Source organism: Strigops habroptila, chromosome 2, assembly GCF_004027225.2.
Source record: "Strigops habroptila isolate Jane chromosome 2, bStrHab1.2.pri, whole genome shotgun sequence".
Classification (NCBI taxonomy): Eukaryota; Metazoa; Chordata; class Aves; order Psittaciformes; family Psittacidae; genus Strigops; species Strigops habroptila.
Window position 1 is genome coordinate 19,280,508 of NC_044278.2, and position 24,196 is coordinate 19,304,703.

The 24,196-nt window shown below is 40.2% G+C and overlaps 1 protein-coding gene across 1 annotated transcript in view; it reads left to right on the top strand.

Annotated features, from left to right (window-relative positions):
• Positions 1-3,597: 3,597 nt before the first annotated feature.
• Positions 3,598-24,196, top strand: part of IMPG2 (interphotoreceptor matrix proteoglycan 2) — a 59,659-nt gene continuing 39,060 nt past the window's right edge. The window contains exons 1-5 of the mRNA XM_030475963.1: positions 3,598-3,673; positions 5,046-5,306; positions 15,636-15,802; positions 22,258-22,289; positions 22,396-22,419. Of these exons, the coding sequence (XP_030331823.1) occupies positions 3,598-3,673; positions 5,046-5,306; positions 15,636-15,802; positions 22,258-22,289; positions 22,396-22,419 (560 nt within the window). The remainder of the gene's footprint in view (positions 3,674-5,045; positions 5,307-15,635; positions 15,803-22,257; positions 22,290-22,395; positions 22,420-24,196) is intronic.

Below are 24,196 nucleotides of genomic sequence, written 5' to 3' on the forward strand. Positions count from 1 at the left end.
GTTATTGAATGTGATTCTTATCATTCTTTTCCCAGCTGCCACAAATAGCCAGTGAGGTAAGCAGAAGACAGGCCATTTTACTGCTTTTAAGGTATATACACAGTATGTCTCTTAACCCAAATTTCTATCAAAGTGAGTATTTGTTCTCCAGTCCTTATAAAGGCACACAGCTAGTTCACACCTTCTTGTGGCAAGCAAAGCTGCTTTTTGACTCAAGAGCCTCACAGTTGTTTTCTGTAGGTAGGCTAACACTCTTGACAGCCTGAATGACTAGCCTGGGAAACGCCTGGACCCACGAGGTACAACCCACCCTGTTCCAGCCGTTTGCATTTAACAGAGATGTGGTGAATGCTAGGAATTGTCTGTGGAAAAATTTACACTTCAGGTACCTTTGTGCTTCCTTTTTTCCTTGCTAGAACTCTCCAAAGATAACTTTTAGTATATATAAGGCATCAGACTGGCTCGGGGACCTTTTTGCACATCTGCATCTCCATTTCCTGTATTAATCCCTGTTTAACTAAAATGTTGGAGTGACATGATACTTCAAAGCAAACCAATCTTTTTAAGGCTCTTCACCCTACACTCTGTGAGCTTGGTTGTAAGGAAATGAATTGTACTCAATTAGCATTAGATTAATTCGGTTGACCTCACTTCCTGATTTTTCGGCTCTGAATACTTTACAATACTACATGATGGAAGAGGTGGTGGTACAACAGGTGATGGTGGGCTGAATTTGCTCAGCTGGAAGGCTGAATAGCCTCAGACCTTGTTTGTTCTTGGGAGCTGGTTCAGCAGAGAACTCTCCAGGAGCACAAGCAAGAAGTGGTAATGGTGAAATGCAGGGAGCGTCCGCCATCATGTGGCTCTTCATTAGAGGCATCTTCACTAAAGTATACCTTTATTTTCCTTTTTTTGGTTACAGATGAGTGGATTTAGCTTTTTTAATAAGTTGAATTTGAAAAATGATTTAAGGCAGTATGTGTGCTGTAGCAGAATTTCAGTGATGTTTACCTTGTAGAGAACTGTAATTCAGCTAATCACATTTGCAATATGAAAGTGCATGTCCTTTTCAGATACAAATTGTCAGAAAATTGTGTTTTTATGTTTGGAGGTACTGATGTGATCTTGGCATGTTATATCACTAGGACTATACTTACCTTTTTTCCCCAGCAAGGATATAATTTCCTGAATACTTTTCGAAAGCAGATACAATTTGGCTGCTGGAAATGAAGAATTATGCATCTTCTGATGCAAAGTGTTACTGTAAAGGCTTTAGTCAGATCAAGGGAGGAGTTAATATTCCAAGGTTATTTTGGAAATCTATTGCAAGAGTTGTTTTGCTTGTTTTAAGAAACTTTAGATATTAATTGTGCTTTTAGTTATGCCTTTTGCTATCATGAATGTAGGAGATCTTCAGGTGTTGCGAAACTAAATTTCAGTGCTAAAATCCATTTGAATTTAAAGTTGATAGCTTAAACTAGTATTAATAAAAATGAATTTAAATGTTTAAAATATATAATCACACAGAAGCTGACATAGCCATACCATAGAAAAGAAAAAATTTGACAGAGATATAAAGCAGGTAGTTTTTATACTGTTCACGTTCTGAATGCCTTTGAATTCTTTGCCTGTGAAAAAACCAGCAGTGCTGTAAATATGAAGATTCTCCAGGAAAACTTTTAATTGGGTTTCAATTTTCATGAAGCACATGTATTCCGAGAATTTTCTTTAAAAGGATTAGTTGGCGTGCATTCTTGAGGTAAGTTAGACTTTACCTTTATAAGCATGTATGGTATTTCTTATCTTGATGCAGTTCCATTTTTGCAGCGTAACACAAGCAAAAACATTCACCACATTGAAAGCACCAGTCTCTGCAGAGGTTTAAAAAAATGAAGGCTGGTTTATGTTGTTGAATCCAGGATTGTAATACAGGTACCCAAGCTAGCCTCAAAAGTTGCTCTGTCTACCTAGAGATGCTGACTGGGACTTCAAAATGTTATGGGCACCAGTGCAATGTTGTTCCTGTGCTTCACACCATCACAACTGTTCAATTTACGGCTTCTGTGTGATGTACTGCACTTGGTGTTGCTGCTAGTATTGTAGTTAGCTTGACAGAGTCAGTTGAAATGAACGGTGCTGGTTTGATAGATCCAAAATATCTGATTCTAAGAATGCTGGGGGTGTTAGAGCAGACAACTTCAAATTTAGTAGTTTTGTGGGGGAAAAAACCCAATGCAAATATGTTGTTGCTTTGAAAAATACCAGTGATGGTCTATTAGATGTCAGGAGACAGAGCCTAAAGACCAAGGGGGTTTTATTTGATTCCTGTGACTGTGTCCTGTGAGTAATATTGGGAATTACCAGTGTTACCTGAACTGCTGGAAGTTCAGCAGAGCAGCTAGAAGATATGAGTCGGCACTGTGTACCTAAGGAGCTCTGTGCAAATGCTCTGCAGGCTATCGCTGGGGAAGCCTTGGGAATCCAGCTTTGAAATGTTTACGCAAAACCACTACCAAAAATAGCCCCTTCAGACAAATCAGCAGTTTGGTCAGAGTGATCTGAAGGCAGTAACCAGCAAGTCCTGAGTGACACCAGGACTCTCACCCAGGAGAGAGCCCTCATGGGGTTTTTCTAGTGGGCAGCTTCCATACACGTTTCCACGATGAGCTGACCCTGGACGGGAAGGGAGCTGAGAATGCTGCTTGTTTCCTTCACTCTGTCCTTTCTGCAGCTCTTAGCTGAAAATCTATTTAGGTACTTCTGTACTAATTTGTTCCTGCTGCTCATGTCAGATAATACCTGAACAGAGATGAAAGAATTGCAGCTTACCCAGGCTTTATCTTTGGGGGAAGCACCGCTTCTAGGATGTGAGCGACAGTGGTGTAATAGCACAAGATTTTCTCCTTTAGCACAGACTTGGGCAGCAGGGCTCTATTAGCTCTGTCACCAGATGAAACAGTTCTACAGAAAGGTTTCTTTGGTATTATCTACATAAGCGCTGGTGTTTAAGTGAGTCACTGCCTTATTAGATACAACTATTTAGACAAGCAGAAGATAAAACACACTGAGACCTTTCACTTGAGACTAGCATGCTCTGTCTGATGCTTTGTGGTCAGCATGATTTAAAAAAGGGCAGAATTGAAAGGCCAATGAAAAAACATGGTTAATTAAATGTGAAAGGTGCTGTCCTTACTTGGGCTGTCTGTTAATGGTATGACAAGCTCTGGTAAAGAGCTTAGCTGGCCAGATTAAAATTAAAAAATTGTCTCAGTCCATCTGCTAGCTCTGAGGAGTTTACTTCCCTCACCTTTCCTTGGTTCTTCACCAAAGCGGAATACTGTCTTTGAAAAGAACATGCCCAGGATGTCTTGGTTGACTTTTTTTACGTAATATTTTTTCCAGAGATAATTATATGTGACATCAAGGTATTTTCAAGAAGGACGATGCTTTCAGTTGGTTCCTGGATGCGTTAAAGATAACAGCTCTTTTGCTAGAAGGGATTTTTATTTTTTTCCTCACATATTGTTTTGGGGTGGTTTTTTGTTGTTGTTGTTCGTTATTTTTGGTGTTTTTGTTTTTGTTTTTTTTTACACAAGTATGTTTGGCTTCCTTTGGAAAATCTTTCTTTGCCTTCCAGCTCTGGGAATTAAAGGTGACTTTCAAATAGTTGCAGGTAATGCAGAAATCTTATTTATATTCTTGTTTTCAAAGTTTACCTATGGCAATGCGTAGAAATAAAAATGCCTCTCTGCTTTAATTGTAACAAAGGGGGCTAATATAGAGAAGTGCTTGGTCAAATCCATGCCATGATATGCGTGTAAATATGGAATACTTGGAGTGATTCCCAGGAGGTATTATTGTACATTTGTGTTGGTTTGAGTGTAGAATGTAGCCACAGGAGGCAAGTTTTTCCAGCTTTGAGAGACATTAAATACTGTTAAGTTTTTTACTATTTTCTTTAATTTTTTTTTATTACTTTTATAATAATTTAGTATCACTTAAAAATAATTTATTATCACTTAAAAAGTGAGGTTCTGTCTTCTGCTGATGGACACTGAAGATATATCAGTTTGAGTAAAGATTGAGCTTTTGCCTTAGTAACTTTTTTAAAGTTCTCTTGTCCTTCTGATGTATCATCTGATGGTGGACTTCTGCACTAGAGCTGACTATTAATATACTATCAAAACAACCACATTCTTCATCTTTCAGTCATCAAAGTCAAAGGTGCTACTGACTTTGAAGTGTCTGAATAAGCTCATAATCTGTGGGATGAAAAATGCTGTATACTTATTACTGTTCTTTCTCTACTAAATGATTCATTGTGATTCTTCTTTAGGTATGACTTCCAGGGAAAAAAAGTAAAAGAAGAAAGTTGAATTAACTAATTTCAGATTAGCTTACTGCCGACTGTGGAGGATAGAGAATTAGACTTTCAGACTAAAACCAAACAGACACATTCTCCTCTCAGAGGCAAAGTTTCCTTTGCAGTGATATGGAACAACTCTTGTAAGAGGGAATTATATAAAAAAAGGAAAAAAGAAAAGGCTAATGAGCCCTTTCCCCCCCCCCCCTTTTTTTGCTGCCCTAGTCATGTAGGGACCTATCTCATGGTGGTAAAAGGTGTACTTGCTAGCTGTCAACTCAAGCAGCTTTCTTTTTGCAAGGGGTATAAATGTTTCTTGTGGAAAGAAAGTATTTAATAAGGAGAGTTTTTTAATTAATCACTTATTTCGTTTCTGGTCCTGAAAGCTTCTAAATACATGTTTATTCACAAGTATAGTTCCATTGACTTTAACCAAATCACAGAAGGGAAGTTAAACACAAAGCATTTGGCATTCAAAGGGTTAGAGCTTTCAGTTGTGTTACCATTTGATGGGATGCTGTAAAAAGCTTAAGGTTGTTTATAATAGCACAGTCATACAGACAGGTTTTGTTGACAGAAAAAAGCAGTAATGTCCTTCAGAGACCATAGAAATGGCGTTAAGATACATCCAATTGTATCGCTATCTCATCTGAGAAATTTATGTGTCGTTTTAATTTTACAGCAGATGGTTATTCAGCTACAAAAGGAGGACAGGCTAAAGATGTTCCACCAACAGCTCAGCTCAGCAACTGGCAGTTGGCAAACCCTTCTCTGCCTCCTGAGTTGAAAAAGCTTAATGGCATCATGGAGGCTGAACAGGTCAACAAGCATTTGCTGTTAAGAAGGAAGCGATCCATTCTGTTTCCCAGTGGAGTTAAGATCTGCCCTGATGAATCTATTGAACAGGCTATTGCCAACCATCTGAAGTATTTCAGGCTCAGAGGTAAGTGACTGTATGTCTCATTGGTAAAGAACATTTATTTATAAAAAAATAATAGATGAAGCTTTTAGACATAATAAGTACCAGGTCCTAGGAAATACATTATTACCCAAGAAACTTAGTTTTCTGACATAATCTTCCCTATGAGAGCTGAGCTAAAAAACTGCCTTCTGGTTAAACTCGTCTATCATAAAAACTCTCAGTCCCTGAAGCCACGGTTAGTGTTTAATAATTACTAATCCTTTCTCATAGAACAGTTTGAATTCTAAGAAAAATAGGTGTTATGTACAGGTTAGCTAAATGACAGAGCTTCTTGTTTTCATATAGTGTTCTTCCAGTGCTATTAGAATTCACTGAGGGATCTTTCAGAAAAGAGTCAAGTCTGAGACACCGCTGTCTCGACCATGTGACTTTTCACTATGGCTGGTTGCGCAACGTGTGGTATATTCTGCGTAGAAAGACAATCTCTGTGTATCAGGCTGTAGTATAATAGAGAGTAAACCTTTCTTTTAAAATGTAGAAGTTGGTGTGACAAAGCTTTTCTGAAAACGTGAAATAAGAAAAAGAAGTAAAAGCTTCTTTCATGTGATGAAATATTACAGCAATATTATACATTTTATACCCTTCTGTCTAACAACATTGGAATGGGGTGTCGAGGCCATGTAGTTCTTTCTGGTACTTGTGTGTGTCTGTATTGTAGCACTCAAACAATTCACAGTGTCTTAACATGTTTGCATGTAATTGGTGAAATGGGAAATGGCTGCTGTCACAGAAGGTGTTCAGAGACTCATGTTTAATGAGACTTTCTTGATTGCCTATAGAAGAAACTTCCACTGGTAACTCAATTTATTCATTCAGAGCAGTGAAAAATAATTAAAAGTAGGAGTTTCTGAGTGTCTAAAAGCAAAAAAAGTGTTACGGAATTAGATACCAGCTTTTTTTTGACACCAGTGCGGTCAGTGTTCATCAGAGACCAGCTACTACCAGTGGTTAGAAAAATGGCCCCAGAAGGGAACAAATATGAAGGCACTCAGAATCTGTTGATTTTTCAATTTCAGTCTGCATTTTTAGAATCTTCTTTTTGTTCTGTATCTCTGTTGAAGTAAGGAATGATTTTAATATCCCAAACTTTCTCTGGAAGGACGGTTTTGATAGAGTCTGTTATTTCCTTAGTTTTGCTTTACTATCAGCAATAAACAGTACCACTCCCATGGAAGGAAAGGTTGGTTGCTGTTTTGATATAAGAGCTTGTTAGAAAAACAGAAAAGGCCTGTATGTTCCGATTATTTAGACTACATTTGTTCTATCTATGTCTACCTTAGAAGGGAACGGGTGGGAATATAATTATTTACCTGTTGCTTTTTGGTTTATTTACTTTCGCTAGCTTGCTAAAGCCTCTATTAGTGTCAGAGACTGACTGGCAAACATTTCTGTCATAGGCTTTAAGCAAGTGCCTATGTCATATCACTGTAGGGTTTACAGTGTACAGCTGTTTTGGTTTTTTTTCTTCAGACTACAACATCTGGATTTTTTTAGCCTTAAAAAGATACAAGATATAGAGATATTATAAATATATCATACATCCTAAAAATAAGTTAAAGGAAGGCAAAATACAGGAATTTGGAGAAAAATCAATATTTTTTAAAACAGCAATAGCACCTTTCAGCATATGAAAGTCTAAGTGATGGTATGATTATTCACTGGTGGTTGTTATTATTACTGTAGTAGTCAGAAGCAACAGCCAAAAATAGGGGTGATTTCGTTTCGCTAGACCTACAGTCTGTAACACAGACTTCTGAAGTGCTGATTGATTCCTGCAGTCAGTTGCATTGCAGAACCAACTGAGTTTTGCCCTCACAGAGGGTATTATTTTCAGTCTCTTCTGCAAGGAATCTGGGATTATGATTGTCTCCGTACTCCCCAGTATTATATAGTCTCTGCATCTCTTGTAGCTGTATATGGAGGTTGCTGCTGTTCGTTGGCCTTGTATTTCATATTCTTAGAATATGGAGATGGAAATCAGCCATAAGTGCTTAGTGACTGGGTACTGTAGGCCTGTCAGTTGGGTCTTATAGTGTTTTTAACACCTGTCCTTTTAAATGGTAGTAATGTTATGGTTGCTGCTGGCAGAGTCATCTAGTGGTATCACCAGTAAATCTAGTGGTGGTTCATAGCTGGACTGTTGCGATGAACACAAAGTGTATTCAACAGGCAGCTGGAGATTTCACAAGACAGATTTTGTGAAAATGTAATTGTGGGATTTCAGATAGTGTGCTGTATATGGTAATGTTCATAATGAAGGTGTTCTTTACAGCTGATAGTGACATGGTAGCCCAAGCCTCTGTTAAATCAAAATTATTATATGAAAAATAGCCATGCTCTCTCAGACCAAAAGTCTGTCATGACCAGTCATCCTCTGTAGACCATTCAGTGAATTTGTCCATTTCCTTTGGTGAAAATTGCTGGTAGATGGCAGAGGATTGTAGTAGCCTTGGAGCTTGAATTAGAAAGTAAAACAGAAACAAGGACTGCAAGGTAGTATGGCTTGCACTGTTTCCCTATACTATGGCTGTTAATTGGGTAAAGCAAAGGCTGCTGGATTTTGACACCATGGCTCAGCATTAATGCCACTGCTCTTTGCCGCCTCTGAGATGTAATTGCTCTGGTGGCTACCTTTCCTGAATTTTGTTTGCATTTTTTCCTACTGTGATCCACTCTCTTAAGCAGTTCAGTGTATGTTCGTGAGTGAGTACATCTTCTTTTCATATGAGTAGGTCAGATAGTCGCTCTGCCAGAATCGCCTTTGTCAGTCAGAGCTTCAGATAAAGCTGAAAATCTAATGACAGTGTTTAAAGATACTGATCAAAGAAGGAAGTAGATGGTATTCTTGTGTGTCATAGATGATGAGAGACAAGGATATTTTGGAACTTTGGAAAGAATAAAAGGTGTTTCTCAGGAATGAAGTTTATGCGTGGTTATAAATCCTAGATTTGGTAGTTTTGGGCATAGCACTGAGCTTTCTCTTTTTCCCCTTTCTTGGGTCACTTCAAATGTATTTAGAATCATAGAATCATAGAATCATAGAATCGTAAGGGTTGGAAAGGACCTTAAGATCATCTAGTTCCAACCCCCCTGCCATGGGCAGGGACACCTTGCCCTAAACCACGTGGCTCAAGGCTCTGTCCAACCTGGCCTTGAACACCGCCAGGGGTGGAGCATCCACAACCTCCCTGGGCAACCCATTCCAGTGCTTCACCACCCTCACTGTAAAGAACTTCTTCCTTATATCTAATCTAAACTTCCCCTGTTTAAGTTTGAACCCATTACCCCTTGTCCTACCACTACAGTCCCTATGGAAGAGTCCCTCCCCAGCATCCTTGTAGACCCCCTTCAGATACTGGAAGGCTGCTCTGAGGTCACCACGCAGCCTTCTCTTCTCCAGGCTGAACAGCCCCAACTCTCTCAGCCTGTCTTCATATGGGAGGTGCTCCAGCCCTCTTATCATCCTCGTGGCCCTCCTCTGGACTCGCTCCAACAGCTCCATGTCCTTTTTATGTTGAGGACACCAGAACTGTACGCAGTACTCCAAGTGAGGTCTCACGAGAGCAGAGTAGAGGGGCAGGATCACCTCCTTCGACCTGCTGGTCACGCTTCTTTTGATGCAGCCCAGGATGCGGTTGGCTTTCTGGGCTGCAAGCGCACACTGCCGGCTCATGTTAAGCTTCTCGTCAACCAACACCCCCAAGTCCTTTTCTGCAGGGCTGCTCTGAATCTCTTCTCTGCCCAGCCTGTAGCAGTGCCTGGGATTGCCCCGACCCAGGTGTAGGACCTTACACTTGGCTTGGTTAAACTTCATAAGGTTGACATCGGCCCACCTCACAAGCGTGTCAAGGTCCCTCTGGATGGCATCCATTCCCTCCAGCGTATCAACCGAACCACACAGCTTGGTGTCGTCGGCAAACTTGCTGAGGGCGCACTCAATCCCACTGTCCATGTCGCCGACAAAGATGTTGAACAGGACCGGTCCCAACACCGATCCCTGAGGGACACCACTCGTTACAGGTTTCCAACTGGACATCGAGCCATTTACCACAACTCTTTGCGTGCGGCCATGGAGCCAGTTTTTTATCCACCGAGTGGTCCATCTATCAAATTGATGTCTCTCCAATTTAGAGACAAGGATGTCGTGCGGGACAGTGTCGAACGCTTTGCACAAGTCCAGGTAGATGACATCAAGTGCTCTGCCACTGTCCATCAGTTCTGTGGCTCCATCATAGAAGGCCACCAAATTGGTCAGGCAGGATTTCCCCTTAGTGAAGCCATGTTGGCTGTCACCAACCACCTCATTGTTTTTCATGTGCCTTAGCATGTTTTCCAGGAGAAACTGTTCCAAGATTTTGCCAGGCACAGAGGTGAGGCTGACTGGTCTGTAGTTCCCCGGGTCTTCCACCTTCCCCTTCTTGAAAATGGGGGTTATGTTACCCTTCTTCCAGTCATCGGGAACTTCACCTGACTGCCAGGATTTTTCGAATATGATGGACAGTGGCTTAGCAACTTCATTCGCCAGCTCCTTCAGGACCCGTGGATGGATTTCATCAGGTCCCATGGACTTGTGCACGTTCAGGTTCTAGTACAATTTACTAAAGCATTAGAAATAATGATGTTAAGTTCTGCACATGGACAGACTTAAGAATGAAGTTTCAATTTGATGCTGAAATCCTAAATGCTACAAATTATTCAAATCTTGCTGAATAATGATGAAATAAAACAGTCAAAAATCTTAAAAAGTACCTTGCTAAACAAGCATACAATAAATAAAGTATCTGTCTGAGTGAGCCTCTTCTCCTTCTTTCCCCTTCATCCCTGGCACATTATGCATAGCTCATACTCAGCCTATATAAATTTCTGAAGTTTATTTGTAGGTCTAGTTCTATTTCCCTCTACATTTGAAGCTTTAGATGTCAGCTTAAGCTTCTAAAAAGCTTGACTTTTCCAGTGAAAGACACTCCTTTGTAGTTACTGAAACATTATTGGTGAGAGTAGTTTATGTGCTAGAGTTCAGTAGAGTTTGTCAGTGTTCAAAGAAAAAAGTCTTTCATGTGGATTAGCTAATTCACATTCAACCATTATAATTTAAAATCGTGGTTTGTTGTGTATATTGTGCAAGGGTTGCTATGTTATGGTCCATACACAGCAGCATTTCAGCAACAGATGAAGTGATTTCTTTGGATGTGTGTATATTAGTTTAGTTAGCGAGTGCTAACAAAATCTTTACAGGAAAGATCTGTTAGGAGGTGCTTCTCAGTTTCCCTGTCACTGTAGTCCTTATCGAAACCCATTGCACTTAAGGCATTCAGTTGTGCAAAAAATGTTAGAGAGGAGAACGAGTTGGCCTCATGTTGCCTCAAAATAGAATATTTAGCCTGATTCGGTGCTCCTAGTCACTGTACATGATTCAACTCTTAAGAAGCACTAATGGGATTTAACTGGGATTAAACTCCAGCATTGCCCACTTAAACAAATGGCCAGAAAGCCACCCTGCCCCCTACGAGGTGCCCAGTGCTGTCATGTGGTGCTCCTTCTGTTAACCTCAGAAATCCCTGAGCACAGACTGAGTGTAATAGGCTAATTGTCTCTCATTTGAGAGATAAATGCACCCTGAATGGTAAAGCTGGAGCCACAGAGACACTGTATCCTACCCAGGTGCATGAAAGGTAGCCGTACAATACAATTGCAGAGAGAAAGAGAGAGAGAGTGGTCATCGCATCACAGATCATAGCTGGAGGTTTTGAAAACAATGGTGAAGTCTTTAGGGAAGGAAGCTTCAAATAAAGAAAATAAAGAATTTTTTCACCACTTCCTGCAGATGTGTAGGACTGAAACATCTTGTGCCTGCCTGTGTGGAATTTTCTTTTTTTTTTTTTTTTTTTTTTTGATTGAAACACAATATATCTGGAGCTTTACATGATATTCTCTATTAGTTATAATTATTGCTTGAGCGTAAACACCTCATTTGAAGCAAATAAGCTCCCAAAGGCTGGGATTTTTGGCTTCCAGAATAGATATGCTGGGATTGACATGGTCTTACTACACGTCTGACTTTCTGAGGCAGCTTTTGAAACCTGTTATGACCTTTAAAAGTCAACACCTTGGCTACTTTAAGTTATGACACTTGCTCAAGTGGAAGTTTGCATGGGCCATGCTGATCTTTCAATTTTTCCTACCTCCTCTCTCACCTTGAAGATAATTATCTCAGTGATGAGTTAAATAAATTCTAAGTTCTGAGGCATTTCAAGATATACTACATGCAAAATGTAGTATGTGCACGCAAAATGTACTTTGGAGAAAAATTGCAGAACAACCTGTCTGGTTCTCATTCTTGGTTTGAGTTCTGGTTTATCATGTCAGTCAGTTACATGTCTTCTGCATACCTGCTTCCTTTCCTGTAGACAGCTGGAACGATTGCATCTCTGCAGCAGGGAGCCTCTCTTTATCTCATAAACCTTCATTTTGTTAACATTGGAATTCTTCAGAGGAAGACTGCGAAGTAGCTGAGAGACCAGTTAACACTAAAATACAGGTTATTTATTACTGCAGCCATGGGATGAAGGAAGTAATTTTCTAGAGGAGCTTACCTTCCCACCCACGTGTAGCTTCAAGGTTCTTAGCTTGCTGCCTTAAAAGATTGATCTCGATTTTCTGATGCTTGTAATCAGTATTGTTTGCCAGGGATTAGAGACCTTATCGCAAATCCTGTCTCCTCCAGGGCCTCATGTCGCTAATGCTGTCCTATATATCTGTGCCTGTGGCTATCCCTGCAGCAGGGCAGTGAAAGTTTGGCGTGAGATCTAGCCATAAAGACAGGCTTTTCTCACGTGCCCTGAGGGCTGATCGGTTATTCAGGTAGCACATAGCTGCACTGCTGGGTCTGCTCAGGAGTTCTTTCCTGATCCTGGCAGGGCTGGCTGCTTGGTTGGTTGGTTAAGGGTTTTGTAGCTAGCCTGATTCCTGGAAAGATCATAACACAAAGTCTGTACAGCAGATTTATTTTACTTAATAGTAACAGTGTGAGTATGTTAACAGGGCATATTGCATTAATCAAGGAGCTTCAGTCATAACTCTGAACTATTGAGCTCCTGTCAGTTTATTGTAAGCTCTGATGATGCACTTTTTTCCATTCCCTAGCTACTTTAAACGTTTTATATTTAAAATTCAAAGTTATATTGCTAGTCAAAAAGCTTACTGGTAAACTTGTTTGGTTCCCATGTCCCCCTCTCTCCCCTGACTCTCATTTTCTTTTACTTTCTATTTTTGTATAAAGGAGTTGCTATTTTAAGTATCGGTCAAAAGTTGCTTCCTTTATTGTCAGCATATGTAGATAGTATATGTGGCACAAATACTGGCAAGTTGCTGGAAAGTCAGAAAGGAAAGATAGCGAATTATTTTTATACAGTAAAATATAGTTATTTACTGAAGCTTCCAGTCAAGTCCTGTTTAACATTGTTTACATTTTTATGTCACCAAATTTTGTCTACAGAGTCTCAGAATGTTTATAATCTGGTTATGAAAAACATGTTTTTCTTATGTGGGAGTTATCCAGAACCTGTTGATAAGAAACTTTGAAAAAAACCTCTCCCTTGCCAGCACTCTCAGACTACTCAGGCCAACCTTTTCCTTCTGAATATGAAAGCCATTTGCACCATGTTGTTCAGCTTGTTACTGCTCACCCCAGTGGAAACGGCTAGATAGGACACAGGCTAGAGAGGACAGAATGTGACTCCTTATCCGTGTCCCCTTTCCTCCTTCCACAGAAAATATGAGCCTGTTCTGACAGCTTAAGTCTAGTTAATGGGCTTGGAGCCCACAGATGGCATAAAGCCTTTGGGACTGGAATTCAGTGGGGTGTCTAATTCCAAATGAAAGGACCCACAACAAATCCTTAATCTACTGGGAGCTGATTGGGACAACTGTTCATACAGCAGCAGCTTGTATTCAGGCAAGACACTGTCTCATCACATTTATTTTAGTATAAGAGATTAAACATTTAAGAGCATTAAGGAAAATTGCCTTCAATTATTACTGCCAATTATTGCTTGCAACTGGAAAGCCAGTTCTTTGCCTGTTGCTATTTGAAAACTGTGGGATTAGACAGTGCCACTGCAATGTATTTGCAAGCTATTGCCATTGCTTCAACTCTTACTGATAGCCTGCTGAAGACTTACCCCAGCCACAGGGAATAATCTCATTGCGGGATTGTTGCTGTACAATGCACCTGGATTGAAAGATCCATCTGGATTTGAAACTAGGTTTTAGATTTAGTCTTTCTTGGATGCCCAGCTCTTATGAGTGTGTTGGTAGAGAGGATACTACAGATGTCATTCTGCTTCAGGAGGCTTATTAGTACTCCAGCAGGATCCAGAAATCTCAGAGCAGGATTATGGCTTCATTGCCTGAGGTCTGTGCAGAGGTCATATGGAAATGTGGTCCCTGCCTCAAGGAATTGCTTCCTTAGCTGCTGAGGAAGCAAGCATAACTTGAGGCAGAGTGTGAGAGGGTGCATAGATGCTTGTGAATTTGGCTATTTATTTCTGATTAATAAAGACGCATAAGCAAAACTAATTGGAAGTATCTCCAATACTCCTTACTGTGTCTTACAGATAAAGTTAACTACCTGGAAGCTGGAGGGGTGCTAGAGCAGTAACAAACTGCTTACAGTTAATAATGCAGAGTTTTTGAGGGCTGTATTCTTCTCTAGTCATACATATCAAATGAGATACAAGGCTAATAATCTTTATGTAGGAAAGCTGCCAGGAATGTGGCATGGAAATGGGAGGTATCTGTGTATGTCTAGAATTCTACAATGGAGAAATGGTCTCAACTGCTACGATAAGCTGAAATTTGGGGTGGAGAAAAGAGAGGTTTTTCTGCATGGTGCCATCAAGTGTGCCAAAATCAGCTAAGCTTTATGGGTGCTACTGCATGTGAAACAGTTCCTTAAGGCTGTTATGTATAAAGCCTTTGCATTTCAGAAAAATGTCCATCTCTTGGTTAAATGGAAGTATGTTTCAATATGTGTTCTATGTGTTAAGTTTTACGCAAGTATATCTAATCAATTTTGGAATTCAGAACACAGAGAATCAAGAAGAAATAGCAGTAACATACTGCTTTTGGCAGCCTGGAGCTTATTTTTAAGCAGATTGAAGAAAATGGCTGTCCAAAGATAGATTCGTGGTCAGTCTCCCATAGGGTCTTGCTTGTGGTGTCAGGATTTACCCTGAATGCAAAGCATTCCTCTGCTGACCTATGTATATAACTGTATATTAGTATATATAGTATATATATAAATACACTGTACATATATATATAGTATATATATTTATGTATACTATATAAGTAGTGAAATCTGGTTAAGGCTAAAAAGCAGGTTTTTCTGCCACTGCTCCAGGCTGGCATTTGCTGCAAGTGATTTTTAGAGTTGTTCTCCTTTTAACATTTTCCTCTTCCAGGACCCAAGGAAAATCCTACAAATCTTCCTTACTTGCAGTTATCCTGGGTCACAGAAGGTTCTTCCTTGAGCATTATGTGACCAACTGCTCTGATTGGCAAAGAGCACGTGTGCAGCAGGATTGGGAGGTTGAAGTAGCTGGCATAGTACAAGAGAATTTAACCCTTAATTCACACACTCTCTGTTCAGTCAGAGATGTCCAGTTCTTTCTCAGTGCATACATACAGTAGGGTTACAGATTGACTTATTTCTTAGCATATTATATTATTGTGTCATCATTCTCATTTTTCAAATTAATAATGCAATTATAATTTCTGAAATTTAAGTTCTGTGTAAAGGTGAGCCCAAATGAATTATTACTGGTTGAGCCTCTAAAACTTTGATCAGTGCCACTATTGTTCTTATAAATTAAGCTCCAGGTCTACTTTCTGTGAAGACATTTGCAATACTATTTTCGTTTTCTAAGTTTTCTAAAACTTTGACCCACTGATCAAGGGCAGTTTCACTCAGTGAAAATACCATTGTTCTTGATGGTTGTTAGGAGACAAGTGCATTCTCTCTTGCTTTCTTCTTTTTTTTCTTTAATGATGTAATTAATTACTTCAATAAAAAAGTCAGGGAGGGAAGTAGTATGAGTGTGGAAGATCCACCAGATCTTGCCTGTCAGTCCCTTCAATGCCTTAGACATTCAGCTGTAGGTGTCTAGTCACTGCATTCTATATATTAATGTACTAAAAAGCATAGAACATTTGGACAATACTATCCTGACCACCCCTGCCATGGAAACATTCTGTTTGTACTAACACCAGATCTTTCTGTGCCTTCAGTATGTCAGGAAACTATCTGGGAGGTATTCAAGACATTCTGGGATAGACTGCCAGAGCGTGAAGAATATCACACCTGGATGAGCCTGTGTGAGGAAGGAACAATGAGTATCTTTGAAATGGGCATGAACTTCAGTCAGTCTGAGGAGCACCGGCATCTGATTATGAAGGTGGGTGCAGCATCTGGTTGGTGTTTTTTCATGAGCAAGGGTATAACGTCCCACTGCAATATGCAACTTGGCATATCGCAGGCAGTAACGTGGAGCCCTTAAAATGGACAGGCATGAGTATCCCAGCGCTTGGATCTGTAGTTCTGAGACCATTTCCAAAACAAAATTTGTAGCTGATCTAACAGAGGGAAAGGCAATGATGACAAAGAAAATGTTGTCTTAAATAGGTATGTTCCTGACAAGCAGATGCTGTCTAGACTCCTTGTCTGAAAAGGCAGCAGGCAGCACGATATGAGGCAGGCTGTGGTGCATTGCCCTCTGTGGCATGTAGCAGCCTTTATGCTCTGAACTATATATGGAGATGCCTTCGGTCCAAATGGCACTTCGAAGCAGAAAGTTCTGAGCTGTATTTCTGATGCTACCAAGACATAAAGCAAAATTACCTGACTGATGTTGTATGTTGCTGTAGGTTTGTGATGTTTGTGCACTGCAGCCTGACTAAGTGTGGTTATGAGTATAAAAAGCTTTGGTGTCCTATTAAGGCAATTGATAATGTTGTCACCGTAGGGAGTTGCAGAGGTTAAGATCAGAGTACAAGCGTAAAACAATTTAAAAATTGCTGAATATCTTCATATATTTTCTGTTATTTCAGTTGAAACAAGCTTATTTTAGCTTAAAACAAATAAAAAGAATATAAAGTTAAACTAAAGAAGCCTATCTCAACTGAAATATGAAGATGTCTCTTCAGGAGTTTGCATTTTAAAATTAAGTGCTTAACTTTGTACACATCTAAGATACAGTAGATATCTTAATTTCTCTGGATAAAAGGCTGTCTTAAAATGTATGGCAATTTATGGATCATCTTTAAGATTACAATGTCGTCTATTTTTGCAAACTAATGGATGAGTAGTTTTATGAAACTTATGATAACTCTTAAATATATGATCCCATAGAATCAGTAATGTTCTGCGAGTATGGATGTGCTGACATTCTGCCTTTCTGCCTTTTTTGGACTTCTATGCTAGGAATGTGCACTAGGGAATGAGTATGAAAACTATTGTGGATAGTGGAGAGAGGGGTTTTTTTCTGAGCCTGCATGTTAGTCTCAACAGGTGGATGCTTGCCAAAGTTTGCCTCTGTGATGTCTGATGGTAGTTTTGTCCTTAGAAGACTTCACAAAAAGATGGAGACAAATAAAATTCATGTGACCTTTTTATGCTCACAGTGAATAATATTTGAATAATAATTGAATATTTGAATAATAATGTGAATACACTCACAGTGAATGTATTAGTGGTTTATGAAGGATTTTGACAGTGAGATGATCTATAGTTTATTAAAAGAAATCAAGATGATTCTTGGAAGCAAGATGATGCATCTAAATTCCCATTACTGCTTTACCTTTTTGGGTAGGGCCTTTCAGCATTACCACAGAGTCAGATAAAGTGCTTTGTGTTTGGTGATTTAGTCAGATGCTTTATGTGTAATTTAGGTTTCTTTTGTCCTGTAGATCGATATATTCCCTTCAACATTGCACTACTATGGAAAAAGGCTGTTCATCCTTCTATTTGTTTTCAGCACAGTTTATAAAAGGTGATGGTTGTTGGGTTGATTTGATGGGAGACTGGTCTGTGTTAAGGGAGATTGAATGCTGCCACCACTGTGCTCCACATGAAATGCCACAAATCTGTCAGGTGACTTCTTTTGAAATAAGGTCTGAACTCAATTTAAATTTGAACCACAGACTGAAGGCAAGAACTCTCTATCCCATCCCCCAGTCAGCCAACTTGAGAATGTTGTATTTTTGAATACATAGGTCAGAGTGTGGATTTAATTGCTAACTCTAGTACTGACTCACATGTTTGGCCATAGTTCTTTGTCTGGCCATTATGTGCCTCATTAAATACCACTTGTTTCTAATCTTCCTCTGCTCTCCAGTGTCTGTGAAACATCTGTGGCTAGTTTCAAGAATTTAAGTTAGAACTGGGAGCTGATCAAAGTATCTCTGCTTTTCTTTTGGTATATATTGGCTATTACTGCCATAGCATTGATCTGCCACCTCTTCTGACAGTCTTATTCTCGAGCGTCCTTCTGTATTACTTTGTGGTAGATAGCAACATGAAATACAATTTTTAGAAGTGCTGTATGCCATGAATATTCCCTCTCAAAAGGGGTTCAGCATATCTGAAAATCAGAAAAATAAATCTGTGGGGTTTGCTCTCAATAAATAATTTGGTAAAATGATTGCTCTCAGATTATTTTTTGTGGTAGCATAAAATTTCTGTTTTGAGCAGTGTAATTAAAAGACACTTTATTAGCCTCCTTTCCTGGTTTGATTTCTTACCCTTTCCTCTAATCCCTGGTAGTCACTGTCAGGCACTTAGAGATGTTGCAATGTCTGCTCCAGCATGGCTTAGCTCATGTAAATAAAAATTCCACTTCTCTTGCTTTTGACACACATTTTACTGGATATGAGATGGAGCTTAGACCAGCTCTAGTCCTGGCTCTCATACTTCTTTCTTCAGGAAATGGTTGCTGGTGAGAGGGACATTTGTGGCATGTGCACCTTTTGGTGGGGCTGAGAACCAACAGTTAGGCTGAGAGTTAGCTGTGGAAAAGGAGCTTGCAGTAAAGCTTTGTCTGAGAACCAAAAGATAGACAGTTTCCCCGGGAATCCCCAAAACTGTGACAGGAGGTACTCACCTACCAAAAGTCAACGCGAAAAGCTCCTGTGACAAGATACAAAACCTGCAGTTGTGTTGACCCAGCATTGACCGTTCAGCCCATCAGCAGCTCTCTCTGTTCCAGTGTGTTTAGAGCACAGACTAGCTGTTCAATGACAGGGACTAGGATGCCGCCTTATGGATGCAAAAAGAAATTTATTCTGTTGCCTTCTTTTGAGCCATTATGTCAGATTTTCTTCACCCTCTTTTCTATCCCCACACATACTATTCTCCTATTGACTTTGGTTCTTTCTTTTTTTCATCGCAAGTTTTAGCCTCCTCTAATTTAAAAAAGCATCAAAACCCACCAAACCTTCACCAGACGTATGCAAATAGATTAATTAGCTCCAGTTACTTCTCCCAGTCATGTCTCATCTTCCTTTCATCTCTTAAGCTCTTTAATTCTCTCTGGTCACTCTCCTCCAGTTCCAGCCTAAATCTTCCTTTTCAGTGTCTCTGACACCTGGCACAGCACAGAACCTATCAACCATGAAGCTTGTGCTCATCTCTTTCCAGGCAGAGCTCAGAACCGATGCTTCATCCTCATCGTCCTTGTCTCATCAGGAGACTTTACAGCTCCTTTACAAGTCTGTACTTCTTCCTTGTTTTTCCTGTTTTGCACCTTGTTTCTAGATAGCTCTGCCTAACATACGCTGAAGAATCACTTCCATGTTGAGAGTTTACCTCTACTGTGGAGATGATTTCTCCTGGAAAAACTGGACCCTTAGCTTGTTTCTGACAACTTCCCATGGATCTCTAGTTTTCATTTTGAATTAAACATGGTTACATCAATTTCTGTTTCACTAAGTTTTCCCTGCTCTCTCTCCTCTTACTCACTGTAGACCATTATTTTCACCTTTTCTGTCAGGTCTGTAGCTCAGAGCACTGCTCTCCATCCTGGCCTTTCCCTCCAGCTTCAGTTCTGAACACTGTCTTCCATTTCCTTGAATTCCTCCAAGTGCTTTGGCCTTGCCTCTGGATTCTGCCACACACTATGCTGGGGAATCGGGACAGGCAAAGAGAGAATAGTTTCTTGGTATAACTTTCCTGTTGGAAATGATGTGTACAGGTGGGGTAAACCAAACATGCTTGGTACAGTCCCACACATATGGGATTATACTAATATGAGATTATTTAAGATCTCCTTGACATTTTGTCCACCTTTTTTTCCTGATGGACTGACCCAAAATGTGTAAATCCATTTTCAGCCATATGATAGACTGTAAGAAACTCTAGACTGGGTATTGAGATCATACTTTCCTTTTGAAATTACTATAAATCCTAAGATTTTACTTGCGACGTAAAGCTGCAATGGCATAAGAGTTTTAATGGTGGTTGATAATTCTTGTAGCAACTCAGTTGTAATTTACAGTTCATGCATTTTTTGATTGTTTTTGCAATAGCTTCACAGCATTATGTAGCAACCAAATGTAAGAGTGACATTCTGCCATTATTTCTCAAAGCTGTTGTTGAACCCAGTGGGAGATTTTGTCTGAGAATCCATGATGAAAAGTCAGGTTATTTAAACAGTCATTTAAAGTATTTAATTTTTAAAGTTCTTTTATTTCACAAAAGATGTGATTTGCAATGAAGAGAGAGTAATCTGTCCTGAACTAGGGGAATTAAGGAATAAGCCAGCTACCCTATGCAGAGGCTGTCATTCAAAGCCAATCACACAGGCTTTGCTAGTTTACTACAAAATTGGATGAGAACTTGTTGATTTTATGCTTTTTTTAAAAAAATGTAGATGTGGGGACAGTATGTCATGTTTATAGGCCTTGGCCATTGAAATAATAATTTGGCATTCCAGGTGTGGTTCTTACAAATTATTCTTGTAATTTACTGAATAGAAGACTTGGAAATATCAAGATATAGTGGCTAAGTCCTGGGACCCAGGCTGGGGAAAGCTGGATGTCACCAGCCCCTCAGCCTGCCCTGGAACAGAGCTTTCGCCAAGGCACCCCTCACTGGGGCATCTCAGTTTCCTTGCTCTATGAAATGATCAGGACTATGCTGACCTCTGCTGTCAATGGCCTTTGAGTACCAGTGAGTAAAGCTGCTGGGTACAGACTACCAGTTGATATTAAAAGGATGTGTGGGGCCCCTAATAACTGGGTTTGGTTTTAATAGCACCTACAAGCTGCCTTGACTGACTGAAGGAAGTCTCTTTTTCTAACGAACAAACACCTTTTATTATATGGGCTACTACTTACATATAACTTTCCAAAAGCTTGTAGAAAGGGAATCAGGGAATCAGTCTCTCTATTCCTTGCAGATTCCAGCACACTAAAGCTGAGTACAAACACTGTATAAAGCTGTGTAATGACCCCTTAAAAAAACTACCCAAAGTCCAGTAGAGTTCTACTGGTCCTGAGTTAGATTTTTCACTGTAGACTACCTAGTCTTGCTAGGTTGTTTGCCACTTAAACTGGTCTCACTGTGCCTTGTGTTTCATACTAGAGTATCTCATATACTTCATTTAGTGGGCTTATACAATAAAGATGTCAAAGGACATGCTGAAAAGCAAACTAACTGAACTTTTTAGCAAGCTCTCCTCAGGCTGGCATCCAAGCTGCCTGCCATTCTAGCTGTCCACAGATGTCGTGGAAAGAAGAGAAAGGTAGTCATTGACATGGCTCCAAATCAATAAAGACTGAGCTTCTACTCTTAGAAACACAGGTGAAGAGAACGAGCAGGCTAATGGGTCAAAAAGTCTCTTTACCCCTCACCTTTCCTTCACAAAAACAATCAACAGGGTAGCTTTGAGTAACAGTCCTTAGGTCACTAAATAAATATGGCTGTTTTGGTGAGAAGTTTTCAAAGTGGAAATAGTGTGTATTAAGTAAATTGTAATTTAACTTCAAAATAGGTATTTGAGTTGATCTATTTTGGGTTTTTACTGAAAAATATATCTGCATTGCTTATGTCAAGAAGGCCAGCCCAATAAACAAACCTCAAAACAACCCCTTTGCCTCCCAAACCAGAAAGAAACAGAAATTTTGTGGCTGGACAATAATCATCTGTAAGTATTTTATATGCCGTTCACATTGGTGGTGCAGCAGGATACAGCATTGCTCCTCAACAGCTATCATGCTGCAAGCCGTTCAGGATCTCCTCCAGTTCTTGTGGGGTTCCTCACAGAAACTCCCGTGACTCCTCTCTAGAACCAATGGCACTGATACCATGAGACTTCTGATGAAAAATTGTGATCTGTGTAGCGGTGCCTTAGCCTTTATACACCAGTAAATGAAAAATTTTCACCCCGTCACTTGTATAACCATAAACAAAGTCATCAGACTAATCCTACTATGTTACTTTAAGATGTAACTGAACTTTCAGAAAGATGGTTTTAAATCTATGGGTGAGTAGCAGAAGTAATATTGAATCTCTTAAGATTGCTTGCTTAAAGGGATCTTACTGCTAGCCTCCTCTAAAGGTGAGAGAACGTTTTTCCTGCAGAACAATGCAGGAAAATGCAGAGCATCTCCTGATCACCTGGTGCTATTTACAGCATCTGTTGTTGAGTTTCAGTTGCATTTTGGAAATGTGGGACACATTTTCTTTTCAACAGGGACATTTTAAATAAATTTTGAACTTAATAAATGAACATAGAACAAAGAAAAGAGAATTATTTTGGCACAGAGCAGAAAACAAGGTGATATAAGCTGCATTTCAATTCCTTTCACCTTATGATGCTCAAATATGCTTAGAATTTGTCTGTTTGCTTTCCAGAAAATGTCCTATACAAAGGAGGCAATGGGCAGGTGAGTATCTGGGTTTGTCTTGCATTTTAGTCTTTTAGTCTCTCTGGAGATAACAGCAGGGCTAAGTTATGACATTTTGTAACCTTTTCTCTCTTTTTCTTGTCAGCTCCTGCACTGACTGGTCATGTGGGTAAGTAATTTTCCCTTTTTAAAGGCCACTGATTGGTCCTTTCTCCAGTTCTTGCTGCTGCTGGAGTTGATTTGTGCACTGAAAATGAACAAACCACCTTTGTGCAAAATGGCATGTAGAAAAGTACAGTGGAGAAATCCTGTGGTTCTTGCATGTGAATCTCTGACCTGGCATGCTTGGCATGCTCAAAATATCTCAGCTGATCTGGGGCTTGTACTTTTGCTTAAGTATGTCATCACCTTGTTGGCCACAGGGCACAGACACAGGCTCTTTACCTGAAGAGGTTTAGTGGGCGAAATCTATTCTGGGAAAGAGACGTGTCCTTAGTTACTTGTGTTAGTGTTCCAGTTATCCTGCGAACCTTTCCCAGAGGCTTTAAGTTAGTCCTGGTCATCATTGCAAAGAGAAAGGGGAATGTTTTTTAAACGCTTTAAAAAAAAAAAACCAACCTCTTAAGAGTGCTCTAAAAACAAGTACAAGGGAATTGGCTGCTTGGGCTTCTCATATTTTTAACAAGGCAGTAAAAATGAAAACTAGTGTGAGTTGTGGCTTCTTTTTACCAAAGCAAACCTGAACTTGTCCTATTATTATCATGTCTTTTTTGAACTGAAAAGAAAACCAGTTCCAATTATTATTATTCCATTCCTACTCAGAATTTAATCTGTTATTTTTAGAGCAATTCAAACCCAAACAACTGAGTGCTGAACTCATCTGAAAAATTGGCAGGTTCAATTCCCTGCTTTTACAAGCCACATAAAGCTATGACAAATATGAGTAACTCATTTACTGAGAAGAGTAATCAAAATAACCCAACTTCCCAAATTAGGTATCCTCATAATGATTTCATGACCACAACATTATTTATTAAATTCAACAACATGAGATGATAAGGGCAAAAGTGATTCCTGAGGGACTGGTTTCTCTCTGTCCTGTTGAGCTGAATGTTCCTCTGACAGGGGCACTCCCCAAAGCCTCCAGGTCAACTGGGTAGCGTACGTATGTTTGGAACTTTCTCTATTGAGAATGCAACACTGATCTAACCTTTATATGCTTTTCTTTTCAAAGAGAGATTAACTAAAAAAAAACCAAACAAAACAAAACTTATCCTTGTAAGGATAGGACCCAGTCCTATTCTTTCTCGTTAGCAGCAGCCATTCTCTAGATAGACTGGCTCTTTACATAAATGGAACCACATCTTATTTATCAGAAAATGTGAATTCAGAGATACAGTTTGAATGTTGAAGACTCTGAAAAAATTAATCTTTCTGAAGAAGCTTAAATTTGAAAACCTACTGTATCCCTCTATGTATCCCTGAATTGCCGAGGTATCTCCAGAGAGGACGCCTTTAACGCCGGAGCGGGGGGAAGCACAGAGTCCCGGAGCCTCAGTTCGGAGCGGCAAGAGCGACCGAGGGAGCCTCAAGTCCTCGACAGGACTTGCCCAGGAGCCGGCAGCTCAGCTCACGCGAGCAGCTGACTCACAGGGGGCGGCGCCAGGAGTGACGGCACCAGCCCTCAGTGGGGAAAAACCCATCCCAGGGAGCGCGAGCCACCAGGGCGGGCAAACAGGGCGTGGCGCGGCAGTTTGCGCAGGCAGGGCGAGCGGGCAGCGGGCGGGATGGTGAGCGCTCGCCTCAGGACCAGGGCCCGCTCTGGGAGCTCTGCCCCGGCGGTGGCCAACGTAGGCAACCAGACAGAGCCGATGAGAGGGGAGGCTGCGGCGCAGACCTCGGAATGTAGAGGGTGCCTCGACTGGTCTCTTGAGGCGAGGGTGCAA